We start from the raw sequence: 14178 nt of genomic DNA on the forward strand, positions 1-14178 counted from the left end.
AAATGTTTATGCACCTGTATATGTGTATGCAGCAGCACCACTCACTAAAACAAATCCTTCACTAGAGATTATACACACACTGTAATATACTAGACATGTAACAAAATCAATCTGACACACTGGCTAAAAAAACAATTTTACAGAGGGTGTTATTTGCTGACTGTGGCAGCTGATGAAATGAGAATCATGAAATGCGTAAACAAACAAGCAACATAATGACAAGCAGAATCTGAGAGGTAAAAAAAAAAAGTTAAAATGTTGATATTTTACATGCTACTTAGCCTTTTGCATCTTGCTTGCTTGGTCCTATGGTATCAGGCAACACAGTGGCAGTAGACGCCAGGAGTATGGAACCTCAGGGTGTTAAATATTAAATAAATATATATCACAGAAAAGGACTTGTCAAAGATTTAATTGAACTTACTTTTTTATTTAACACAATTTAGGCTTCTCAATGGATACCATAAAGGTGAATTTCAATTTAAAGTTTTTCAACTTTTTACTGTAAATTAAAACTTTTATGCCTGTAATTAAACATTAATATTTTCAGTTCATTATAATATTTCCCTTTAACAGAGAATAACAGCAGCAAACATTATGGGCTCTATGACTGTTTTGATCTTCAATTGCAATATCTAGTCAAGGAGGAATAATATTTACTGTTCTACAGTACACACCATTAACGGGAAATAGATAGTACATTTCCTCATAAGTGATTTCCTCTATATCTTCTGTAAGAGGGAAAAATGGATGAATTAAATGACACTCAGTGAAGGAGAATAAAGAAATATGCACATTACAGATGACTTGCAATAGGTCCCTGGAGCACGGGAGGGTGTAATAAATACATTGGACTGATAAAATCGGCTGAAGGACAAAAATGAGGGAAGAGAAATAGAGGCCAGAAAACAGTGAAAAGAAAACAGTCTAGAAAGAGCAAAAAAAAAAGGAGCCAGGCAAACTACATTAAAGGGAAATGGATGGAAACTATATGTCTATCGATGACCTCACCATCTGTCTCTAACCAGGAGTCAGAGTGAGAGGAAACAGGTGATAAGAGGGTCCCTAGTTGCCAGGCGATTGATGACTTCTTCTGCACGTTAAGGTGAAGGAAAAGAAGACGGATAGCAGAAGGGATGATAAGAAAAGGGTGGATGGAAGATGGGGGGGTGGTGCAATAGCCAGCCTGAATACCAAACACTGCATATTAGAGGAGGAAACAAAACGGAGTATACACCAGGACTAAATTCAGTGCTGCGTGAGGTTGCCCCACAAATAATATTTCCGGAAATCATACTTCATTTTCTGTCAAGCCAACACTCTAATGTTGCAAGGGTAACATAAGGAACATGCTTATGAGTTTGCATATTGTATATTGGTGCAAAGAAAACTAGATTTCAGCTCAGACTGAGGACACAATCTGGTTACATCAGGGCACGGCTGGTGCAATTTCACTGCAGTGCTGCTCATGTACCCTCTGGAGTGTGTGTTGGTGTGTGTGTATCTGTATGTGTTTATCCTTGTCCATTAGGAGCCTGAGACCTGAAGCAAGCATGTAGCAGAGCCGTGTGTAATAAAGGAGATTATTTACTTCTTCGTAAGGATTTCCAACTACAGCAGAGTTCTCTCATCTCCATTTGAGAATATAGCTTGAGGACATATTTCATCAGTAACATACTATTATTTTCTCTCTCCCTCAGTGTTACTCATTACAGTTTATGCTGTAAGTAGACACAGATGAACATGCATATTAGATTGGTATAGCTTATCCAGTGTATGTATTTGTGCAGTTTTCTAAAGGATTTGCTGTTATGTTGCAGATTTAAATTCATTTCATGTTGTTTGAAAAAGCATTATGCTGGTGGATTTGACTGTTCATGGTATAGTTTGTGCCCTGACAGAAAAATTACTTCCAGTCATTTTGTGCCTGTAACAGCTGCAGCTTTAAGGAAATAAAATTATAAAGTAATGGAAGTCCTATAGAACACGATTCCAGAAAAACAGGTTTTTTTCGAAGTGACACCACCTGACACCACTTTCCCTGAGAAACAGGGAACTATCGAGGAATTCAGTTACCCTACCTGCATTCCCACCAGAGGAACCATGGTTTATGTCCCAGAAAGAAAGTCTTACCCCCCAGAAAGTCCCTGCCCAGGGGGTAGTACTCTGTGAGGGTTTAGGAACTTTTGTGGTGATGCTTGAAGCTCTGAATGTCGCTGACTGGTCAAGTATGCTAGCATTTTAAGCAGTGTTTTTTATACACCCATCATTTCTAAAGACCCATTTTGCCCCATTAACAGTAAGCAACCCAACTAAAGTCAGTGAGGTATGATGTATCCTTTTTAAAAAAAAAAAAAAAAAAAAAAAAAAAAAAAAGTTTAGATGTAAAGAACATAATCGTGCTAGCTTATAAGTCACTCACAATCTCATATTTAAATCGAACAGGCTGCAGATTCTCCACAAGAGGGAGCATTTCCACAAATGTCAATATGCACCACCTACAGGCAAGGAAAAGAATGACAGCAGGACTTTAGACCTGCATTTGTGGGTATTTTGATGTTGCCACCTACAGGCATAGCATGAAACAGCTGGTGCAGTGTTAACACTTGTGCCATGTGCAGGGGATGAGATGTTAGAGAAATGCAGGCTTTTATTTATTAATTTTTAATTCCATTTTTTTTTTCTGAAAATAGTTAAAATTACCATAATACTCCTGTCCTTGTAGCTCAGCTCAATACGGCACATTCATTGTTATGGCAATGTCCTGGGGTTTAAAACTGACCTGGGTCATTCCTTGCCTGTCACCCTCCATTTTTTTTCTCTCTGTGAAGTGTAAACTATCACAGTGAAAATGCCATAGAAAAAAAGTGTAAAAAAAATAAATAAAACAAAGCCAGGCTCAGGTCCAACAGTAACACTACAGGAGATCAATGAGATTTTAAAATCAATCCTAAATCACATTTGTAGCCCATCATGAGAAGGTAGAACGAGGTTAATAAACAGTTGATGTCACAGAGCACTGGGTTTCACTTTCATAAATATAAAAGGACAAGCAGTCAGGCAGCTCCATTCACTAAGCACATGCTACAGGGATGAGTGGGTCAGTGTATCACTGTTGTACCTACATCACAGTTGTTTTATCTAACACCGCAACAAATCCGAAAGCCTTGAAAAAATGATACAGCTATACAGAAGCACCAAATGCAACTATAACTGCCAACTGTAAGATTGCCTACACTTAGATTTATCCCTAGTTCTCAACATTACATTATTGTATTTAGGTCAGACTCTAATGGTTATTGGAACAATTAAGCTCAAGTCTCATATCTGAAATTTGAGGAGTTCAGAAAGTGAGCAGTAACTATAAACCAAGCTTTATCCTGAATACATTTAAGTATGTACTGTATTTAAGCTTTAAAGTACTTGTTGCTCATTTGGCTATTTCTATTTTACTAAGACTTTACATACACAGCGTGTTGAGCTTTTTGAAGGCAACACTTTTATTTGCAACATAGTATTTTTATGGTGTGGTATTGCTACTTCAACTCCCTCTACGACAGTAAACCAAATATCATTGGAATTTGAACAAAAGAAGCAATTTAATAGATGTTACCTTGACGTCTGGGAAACTGTGGCAGACATTTTTTAATATCTTAGACATTTTACACACTAAACAATTACTGTAATCAAGAACATAATTAAACTGAATGATAATGAAAATAATTGTTAGTTGCAGCCCTAACTCGAGAGAAATTTCAGCATTTCTCTTGCATTTGTCAAAGGAGGACCTTGGTTGTGTAGAATGTCTACAGGAAACAGTAGTTCAATAATTCTACTTTTGCATTTTATATTCAAACATACACATTTTGTTTTCAATATTTAGAAAGAAGGTACACATGGTGGTAAAAAACACTCAACTGCAATTTTATTTTTGTGATCTCTGCAAGGGTCAACATTCTTAGATGATACATGTTTTATATCACACAATTCAGCTCAGAGACAGCATATACTACTAGCTGAAACTGTGCACTCAATGAGAGAGAGAAGAACAATAGGTCTCGTTGACTCAGTAGAAAGTCCACAGAGAGATTTAGAGAGCACATGGGTCCTCTTGAAGAAAAACAACAAAAGAAAGCTGGGGCTGGGTTGACCCACACATGGCCATATGATCCTTTTTACCATGCTCGTCTATGAGCTTCAGTCTATTCTCTCTCATGTTGAAACGCTGGAATTCACAAACATCTCCCTGCTAACACCTCTTCCTTGTACAGTAACATGCATGAATGCACATGCACACAAAGCTGGCCAAAGGTTATGGCACATATTCTCGCCCTTCTCCATCACATACTTTTGATGTTAAACAATATTTCCTGGAGGTTTTTTTTCAAAGTAATTACATTTAGAGCTGCCCATCAATCACAAGGTGGAGAGAGGTTTAAAAAAAACAAAAAAACAAAACAAAACAAACAAAAAAAAACAACTGACATTTGATTGTGTGAAGCTCCTGGCTATTAATGTCATCCTCCTCTCCCCTCCACCTCCTTTCTCCTCCTCTGATTTCCAGGGTAAACGTCCCTTCTAGCAGTCAGAGGTGGGTGGGTGGGGGATTGGAGGGGGGGCATAGGCAGTTGCTGTGAGGCATGCTGGATAATATTCTCTAATGAGGCGAGCTAGCCACTCCACCTGGAACCCTACCAGTGGCTGAAATCTGCCTCACTCAATCTCTGCCAAGAGTCACCCACTTTGCATTTTCTTATGAACATCTCTAACTTCATCTCCCTTACAAGAACATTTCTCTTCCTGCAGGATAGAAATAAAAAAAAAACTACCTCCTGTTTATAAAAGTTACTCCATCTCCCTATTCCACTGCATCTAAATAAGAATCTGCTTCCTTATGTTGCCTTCTAAAATCAGTCTTTTTTATCTGACACCTCCATACTCAAATATCCATAACAAATCTAGCTTTTAACAATATCTAGCCAACAATCTAATATATCTGCCCTGGGTAGGAATAACTGTCAGAAAGTCCCATTTCAGTCGCCCTATAACTACTGCTCTATTTTTTGCCAGACATACTGTATATCCAAAGTAAGGGAGTCTTTGCCTCTCAACTCTGTCCGCCTACACACAGCCAAAAACCTCTGGCATCATACCAGTGCAGCTCCTGAGCAGTCAGCAGAAAGGGACACGGCATCCAGTCCAAGGATGGAAAACGCTCACGGCAAAAGAATGACTGTCATCTAATGTATTTCCTGATGTTAAAGTGAGTTAATGTGTGAGAATTAGAAGACCCTGTTTTATATCTGTTGGGGGGTTGGGGGAGAGCACTGTTTAGATGATTGGTTATAGGGCATGACACAAGTTTTCATATATTCCACTGTGGTTTTGTGTCAGTGTCTGTGTGTGTACAGTGGTGGAGGGGGTCTGTGGCGACCATGAGGAAGGGATGAGGATGAGTGGGATGCAGCAGACAAAGGAGTGGTTATTTATTCAGGGAACGGTCGTCCCTGGAGCCTGCTTATCTATTCTCCAGGGTGTTTTGAGTTTGTGTGTGTTTTCATGCATAAGAATGTGCATCTAAATTAATTCTGATAAACTTGCAAATACATGTGTGTCAAAAGCTAAATATTTTCCTTATGGGTGAGTGTGTGAGTGTGTGTGTGGGGGCAGCTAGCATCTTTTGTTAGTTCCACACATCTTTGACTCGAAATGCGTAAAAACCAAACTGGCTAATCAATCCATCACTCCTGTGAATATAGTCTTTTACACATGTCTGAGATGTAATGTACGATTGGACTGCTGTGCAATTACTGTTTAGGCAAAATATACTTCCAAGGGCAGACAAACACAAAAGTGGAAAAAAAAACAGGAAACAGAAAATGCAAACATTACTGCTTCTTTCCGTAAGCCTTATCACTGAGAGGTGGTTCGCTATTAAAGGGTCTTAATGTTGTATTTATATACACTCACTCTCAACTCAATACAACAGCTCTGCCACAGATTCTGCCTTCACAAGGTTTATTATGGTGAGTTTCTGTTGATATTGTTAGAAATGTGTTAAATTTATTGTCCCTCATTTACATACATGAGCCGGGCAGAATATTAGAAACAGTTCTCAACATAGTGCAGTTCAGCAGAACTACTATCATCTCAGTACTATAACATTGAATTAAATTAACGCCTGTACAACAGTGTCAACAAAAACTGATACTGACATAACAAAGATGCGGATATTTTTCTGACTTTTATCAAAATGTTGCCTTTTCATGTCAGAAAAGGTGGCAAACAAAACTCTTTCGATTAAGGCCAACTGTATGGAGCTTGCAACATACAATGGTGATACAATACATACTGTCAAGTGTCTTGGATAATAAAAACCACCTTGGGAGGTCTGTATTTTCAGAGGAATATGGAGAAGGAACTCTATAGCTGTACATCTGGTTTTACTTATAGTCTGGACGTGCTGGAGAGAACACTGATGAGGGTTGGGGAAATACACAGTGAAAGCACATGGAATAGGATATTCTCTCGCTCTCTGTCAGATTTCTAAATGTTGAAACCAGATGTTGATCCCTGTCATTACTGCTGCAATTTTTGCTCCGTTCTCACAGTTAACACTGTATCTGGGATTTTACTTACCAGGTTTGGAGCTTGCTAACCATATGACACCACTTATCTGTGTAATAATCATGACAGGACACATTTTGAGCAATTTTCTTGTTTGAAGTAGACACTAACACCAGGAAGTCATGTAATCAGTAACATTGTTATTGTTGATCATCATAAGAACATAACTAGATCTAATTGCAACCAAATTTCCCTGCTGAATATTTTTTGGTCATAAAAAAATCTGAAATAAATTTCTGAAACTTGGATCATTCATCATTAATCTTTCAGAGGAAAAACCCCCACTGTCAAATTCTGTGACTTTTCAAGTTTTCCATAACCACGGGGAATCTGTCTCTGAGCTGTTTGAACATTTGTCTGTGTGAGACATCTTGGGGTTTTTAAAAACTCAAACAACCACAGAGTCAATGCATTAAGTCAGCTCTGTATACAGTCTGCAGAACAGCACCAATTCACTAAAACTGATACTGATAATGCATACTATGACAATGATAATAAAATACTGAATCTCAGACTGCAGCTGCAGCTCTGCAGGCAGAACACGCAATCAATATTTCCTCCGGAGACATGATGGACCCCACCTCCCCTGTCACATGTGGGTCAGATTCCTTACATTCAGCTCAGCCCTGACGTCTCACCCGCAGATCGATACCGTTTGTCATGTGTCCCACAGGTTTCTTTCTGCCCCCCCCGCTGGTCTGCAGTTCACCCTGCTAGCTCCTCCCCATAAGACAATTCTTATTTGCTCCCAGGACTCTGTGCTGCCCTCTTTCCCTGAGCCATTTTGAAAAGCTGGGCCTCTGCTGCCTTTCAAGCTCCTCTGTACCTTAGTCCACCAGGAGGCCACCCTGACTGTCTCCTACATCGTCCAAACTGCCCTGTCCATTTACCCTTCCACTTAAACCCTACCTTGTCTCTATGACACCTGTTATCCTGAGTCCCTTCCCAGTGCGGTATAACAAAATGATGTGCAGTGGCATCTCACAGGCCTTTAAATGGATTAATCTGCTATTCAAACTGGATGCTCTTGATCGTATTTTGTTTCACAGCTATGTTAAACAGCTCGCCCCCAACCAAAGCAACCACGTGTTGTTTTAATGCAGGGCTGTTTTCGGTCTGAATCCCAGCTCAGACCTGTGATTTGGAAGATGATTTACTCCACAAAAAACCTTGTCGCTGGGGAAAAACAGGAAGAAGAAACCTCAGCAAGAGAGGAGAGATCCCTCTTTCTGGATGGACAACCATGCAATAGATGTACCATGTATACAGAGGAGACAGAAGTAGCAACAGGGAAATCACAATATGGAGAGACAGACTGAGAAAATTAGGTAAACACAATAAAAGCACAAACACACATAAGAATATGAATTGGAGAAGAATTTCTAGGTGCTGTCAAACCATACAGGATGTATAAGCTTGACTCATGCCTGGGTCCAGTCTGTCTTTCTATCCAAACACTTCTGTAATACAAACAGGTTGGAATAACTTTCTAACATACACAACCACTGCCCAGTCCATCTACAGAAATAAAACTGTCATCATTGGACACATGCACCAGGCTTTGTGAGGCTGCAGAGTGTTGAGGGCTCTGCCCACAGTGGTCTGTTTATCCAGCTGTCTGTCTGGATAAATCCACTTGGCCGGAGGCAGAGAAAAGACTCTGTGGTGAAGAAATACATTCTGGGTTCACTGGTGGATGAAACAGAGGCAAACTCTAATGTGTAATGAAAGCACTCCGGTACAGACAGACCCTTTTAACGAATGACCCTGAAACTAAGACATAAAAAAACCCACTTAAACCCACATGCAGGAAACATATGACTGCTCATATGTGTGCACAAACAAAGTCACAGATCAAACAGGGAAGGACAAAGAGAGACACTGTATTCTCCCCTGTTGTTTAGAGGTGAAACAAAAAGGAGACAAAGATGATGTTCAGTCATGATGGAGAATCAATAACTAATCCACCTGGATTACTTCAAAGGCACAAGGTGCTCTGGTACCAAGCGCCGTCGACAGCATGACACTGTGTGACATCAGATGAAAGTGTGAGTGTGTGTGTGCCTGGAGATTTGTGCTCACAGAGGTTCAGAAAAGAGATCATGAGGAGACTTGGCTGACATTAGAGAACATGTCAAAGGAAAAAAAAGAGCTGCACAGATGCCATGTTTAGCACAAGGTGTATCTTATACAGAACTCAATACTTTATTTAAAAAAATTTACACATTTTGGAACGTTATTTGGGACCAGCCTTGAGTTTTTTTATCCTCATAAGTTGTTGTAAACTGAGAAAAAGAGGCAAGCAAGAGAAGTAGCGCTTAAGTGGATCGCTTCCCACTTACATATTTCTCCTGGGGTTCAACAAGTAAAGTTCTTTTGGCTTGAGTGAAGTGAAAAATGCATGGGTGGAATACATAGACCTGCGAGTAGTATATGTAAAATTCATTTGGAGTGCAGAGAGATGATAAAATAGCAGCACATTTCTGAAATTTACATATCAGAAGTCGTTTTCTTGTTCATCTGGGAGAGGAAAACATCACTTCATCAGTTTTAAATGAGCTTTCAGGTACATTAATAATACATTACTATTATAATTACTTGTTATTTGTTGGATCTGTTACACCTTCAGTTTACATCATATACTGTTTGAGCCCAGATGAGCATTTCAGTGCGACTAAGTGCAGACTAAGTGTGTAAAGGAGCTCAGCTCTGTGAAGAGCAGATGAACAGCGTGTGTTCTGATGTAGCTCTGGGTTACAGTGGCTGAGTCAGCTGTAATGAGACATAAATGAGATGTTGGGTAATTTGGGCTGGTGAGGGAGAGAGGGAGGGGAATAGGGAAGGAGAAAGGAAGGAAGACGTGGGAAACACCAGCTGTTTTTCAGGTGATCCAAGAGACGAGACACAGATGTCCTCTTCACCCAAGTCTCCTCCCTCTCCATCTTTGTCTCCTCTGTTCTTTCCTCTCTACTCTACCCCTTGAAAACTGCTTCTGATAGTTGAGGCTGTTTAGGCTTAAAGGCCCTGCACTACCAGGGTAAATGCACACAGGACAGTTTAATTATTTTGCCTGATTAGAGCTCTTCTAAGGGCTGTGTGGGTGTGCACAGACTGCACTACACTGACATCTCCCCCCTCTCCTTCGTTTGTTGCACTTGTTAGGACTCGACAAATAGCATCTTTATCATTCTTGGTGGTACATGGGGTCAGGTGAGAAATGCGTAATTCCAACATAGCTGCCTTCCCATCTTAAGTACTGGAAGAAGTACTCAGATCTCACAGTGTAGAAATAATCTGTCACTAATCATGCATTCAAAGCTTTACTTAAAAGTGCAAAAGTATTAGCATAAAATATATTTACAGAATGGGCAGAATGGCAGAATGGTCCATTGCAGAATAATCACAATCATATTACTGGATGATAATTATCAGTGTATTGCACTGCTTAGGCGAGATAGTTCATTGTAATTTATTTGTAGATTATATTTTGTGTGAATAATTTGAATCTACTTAGTAACTTGAAACTAGAGATGTAGATGAATCAAAAATATAAACAAGGATAAAATGCAATTACTCAAGTAAAAGTTACTTCCCACCACTGCTTATCTCAAACACGTGTGTGGGTGAGCAGGGGTTCACACAAATCAATGTCAACCACAGTCCAGAACCAACAGGTATATATGTATCTGGTTCTAAGTATGACTGTAGGCTGTAAAGGGTCCGATTAAGTGAAGGGTTAATCAGTGACCTCACCAAACACAGGTTCAGCTAATAACATCACTAATTACTGCATTTCCTTTTTGTGTGCTAATTTAGGGGCTCTGGTGTTGTAGATGCTGGATCACTGCCATGGCTTAATAACACATTTAAAACTGAATTAAGCCATCATTGTTTTTTATTAATTACACCTGTGCATTTCCTGCACTGACATGTTAAAACATCTGCTGTAAAAAGTCCTTAAAGTTCAGGAGGAAGTTGTTGCCCTCAGTGCACACTTCATCTGAAATACTGACTCTCGTGTGGATGTATGTCCAGTCTCCATCTCCATCTCCATCTCCACCATTAGACTCAGGTCTACTTCTCTCTCCCTTTATGAGAAGAACTTCTCCCACTTGTGTCTTCTCTTTTTTAGTGGAAAGACTTTTGTTTACCATGCCTAAAATATGCCAGTCCTGAATGTGTGTGCCTGTGTGCTTCCCTCAATATTTCTCGAGGAGTGCATTTGGAAGACTGTTCGTCTCCAAATGCGTACACACACACACACACACACACACATGCATCTACACACGCATACACACAAGCCTGGCTTATTTCAAATATGAAAGTGCATTTCAGCTGAGAAGTGGGAAGTGATTTATAAAAGGCTTTAGGGAAAGGCTTTCTACTGAGGAGGGAGAAAAGACATGGCAGAATAACTCTTCAGAGATGGAGAGTGGGAGGGTGCTGCTGAACGTAATGTTATAGATAGCAGAGCAATTGTTAAGGCTGACTATTATGGTGGTAGATCAGAATACAGAAGCTCAACCTTGTGCTTACAAAATGCTGCTTGAGGTTAAGGATAAACTATCAAATGAGTGAAATGTCATTGTTTTAATCCCACATTATTCCAAACTGTTAAAAAGATGCTCTTAAACCAGTGACTACAGACTTTTGGTCTCTGTAGGCTGCTGACCTCTCTTAAGTCCACATTACCTGTTTATGTCACCTAAGAGAGAGAGAGAAGAGCTGAAATGAGGAAGATATGTATGTTTCTCTTCTTACATGATCTAATGGAGGTTCATGTTCAGTGAACCCCCTATACATTGGCTCTAATTTAGTGGCCCATCCAGTTGAGCTTATGTCTGAGTTGCTTGCACTGCAGTGACTGAATGGGAACTAGAAGCTCTCTGTGTGCAGCTGCCTAGCTAGTGTCTACCAACAGACTGCATGTGAGCCATTTGAGGCACATCAGTAACTTGTAATGTCTACTGACAGTCTGTGTGTGAGGTGTTTAGGGGACATCTGTAAATAAACACTCTCCCCCTCTAAATTGCATGAGTCTCTGTATGTAACATCAAGTCACAAGTCGCCCCACCCACTGCCCCAAGAAAATTCTCAATCTGTGGGAAACTGATTTTCAGCTTTGACACACTATACGTGCATTTTGTCCACACAAGACTGACAGAAAAGGTGGAAAAGGCCCCTGGAAATGTGAGTGTGAGACAAAGGAAGTGATAATGAACATGCATAACTGACTACAGAGAGATATGCTGTGGGTTTAATTTACCAGTTCTTGTAAAACTTAACACAGAGAGTTTGAAAACAGAACCTGCTACTTTTCCAGTGATCCCAAGTGATTCTGTATTGAGTCATATCAGCCTCTTTCAGACAGAGCCCGTTTGTCTGTGTACAGTATGCCATCCTACGACTGATTACAGCATCACAATTCCAACTTGGTGACTCAGCTCATCCTGTTTATTCTAATATATTTACTTAAAAAGAGCAACACAGTCTCACATACTCTAAGAATCCACTCCCATACCAATCAGGGCAGATATTCCACACTCCTGCATGCTACTGCAGTCGAAGACAGTGTTGCTAATTAACAATCCATCCACTTCACACATAATATTTTTAAAACCCGGCCTCACACGAGAAGAAACTGTCCTGTTCATTCTCTAAATGACAGAATTAAAATGATCTGATGCAAAAAGCAGCCAGACACAAATCTAAGCTAAAAACTCTTGTTCACTGAGGTTTTGATCAAATTTCTAAACTGAATTTCTTTTAGTTCTATCTGTTTTTTTAAAACAATCAACACTTCTCTATGTCTTAAAGGGAAAAAAGCCAGAAGGAAAAAACAACAAAATTATTATGATGGGAATAGAGTAGCAGCTAAAACTATAGTTCTGAAGTGAATAAAATACATAAAATTATGTTACAAAATTAGATGACAGAACATCAGATAATTGCACAAGATACTTGGTACTGAATAACAAACATTAGACACACTGGCCTTTCTAACATGACAAACTACATCTGGATTGAAAATAATTAAGGAGGCCTGTAAATAAATACCTAATTCTGATTGCTGTCAAACATAATATTACAGTACCGTGCCTTTTCTAGTGTGACATTAAAATAAACTTTCAGCACAAGGGTCTGATTGATTCTGGATTGGGTGAATGTGGTGAAGTCTGGGCAGTGTGGTACCTGGCATGAGTGGCTGTCCAGTCATTCCAATAGGAGGCATCCCCAGGTTGTTCATGGCTGTTGCCCAGGCGTTGGGGTCTGACATGGGCATTGTTATTGAGTTGGAGTCCATTGTCATGTTACAGATCCCTTCTGCAGAAAGACACAAAAAAGGGACAGAGAGAAGAGAGTCAGTATCATTCCTGTGATGTCAAAATCTTCATGATACTGGGTCATGCTGGACGAGGAATCATGTCACGGCAAAGACTGAGGTAGAAGATTGCTTTTAACAGTGTGGAGCTGTCATGGCTGCTCCAGGTGCCTCCTCTCCAGCAATCTTCCCCTTAAGTCAGTGTTCTGTCTGAGAGGAGAGGCTACTGTGACCCTGCAGTCAGTCTGACACCAGAGTGATTTCAACAACACTGTCACTTAAAACTATACATCCTGATGCTGCTGTTTGTTCGGTGTCTGCACTGAAGGTTCAATATCCTGGCCTCTTCCTGTCTCAGTGACCTGTTCTCAGGGTCTGCTGGAAATGCTGCAGTATGGCTAGAAAAACTGTCAGGGAAAAAAAAAAAGTCACACAAGTCTTGCTTGCAAAGTCATAAGCAGATTAGAAAATAGGAAGGGATTCATACATCTACACAAAATGTACAGTAATGAGTACTCCAGTGAAAAATCTGAGCTTTCATTTGCAAGCCACAGTAAGAAAATAGTACAGCGTAAAACAAGATTATCATGGCACTATGCACAAATGCTGATGCTATCAGGCATTTGCCAGGCGCTCTGCTCCTAAACCTTGGAAAACTTTGAAAAATCTCCAACTTAGCACGACAAATACACACACACATCATCTCAAACTCACAACTCCAGACTCATGGTTTTCAGCCAAGAGTTACATAATAAAGCAAACACATTTAGATCCCCATAATAAGAACTCTGCAGTAAAGTCAACGTGAACAGATCATACATCCACCAGCAGCTCATTCTCCCCGTCTGCAGTCTATTTCACAGCTCTAAATGCTCTTTAATTCTCTCCTCTGCTCGACCTCTTTCTCTCTGACGGACCTGTAAATTGCTGTGACTGCTGGCTGAGCCAAGCTGCCCTCTCCTGATGCCAAAGCCAACACTACTGTTAATAATGAGAAGCTCTGCACCCTGCACACACTTCACACCTCAGAAGGTCTGTGGCAAAGCCCACTGTGGAGATAACACTCTGCTCTGTGCGTATAAATGTGCATGTGTCAGTCTGCACAACCACCTCTATATTGGTATTCCTGGTGTTCAGACACAGCTGGTGATGTGTAATAATTCTGTTTGCCTCTTTGCCTCCCTCTCTGAGCTACTAATTTCAGAGCTGTCTGCTGTCGCTGCCATAGA

At 40.1% G+C, this 14178-nt stretch overlaps 1 protein-coding gene across 6 annotated transcripts in view; it reads right to left on the reverse strand.

Moving 5' to 3' along the window:
* The window catches only part of enox2 (ecto-NOX disulfide-thiol exchanger 2), a 163390-nt gene that overhangs the window by 40159 nt on the left and 109053 nt on the right, over positions 1 to 14178 (reverse strand). For all 6 annotated transcript variants that reach the window (XM_018694163.2, XM_018694161.2, XM_051072501.1 and 3 more), the window contains one exon: positions 12820 to 12951. In XM_018694163.2, coding sequence (XP_018549679.1) covers positions 12820 to 12951 — 132 coding nt within the window. The remainder of the gene's footprint in view (positions 1 to 12819; positions 12952 to 14178) is intronic.

The sequence above is a fragment of the Lates calcarifer genome, linkage group LG8 (genome assembly GCF_001640805.2).
Source record: "Lates calcarifer isolate ASB-BC8 linkage group LG8, TLL_Latcal_v3, whole genome shotgun sequence".
NCBI classification, from domain to species: domain Eukaryota; kingdom Metazoa; phylum Chordata; class Actinopteri; family Centropomidae; genus Lates; species Lates calcarifer.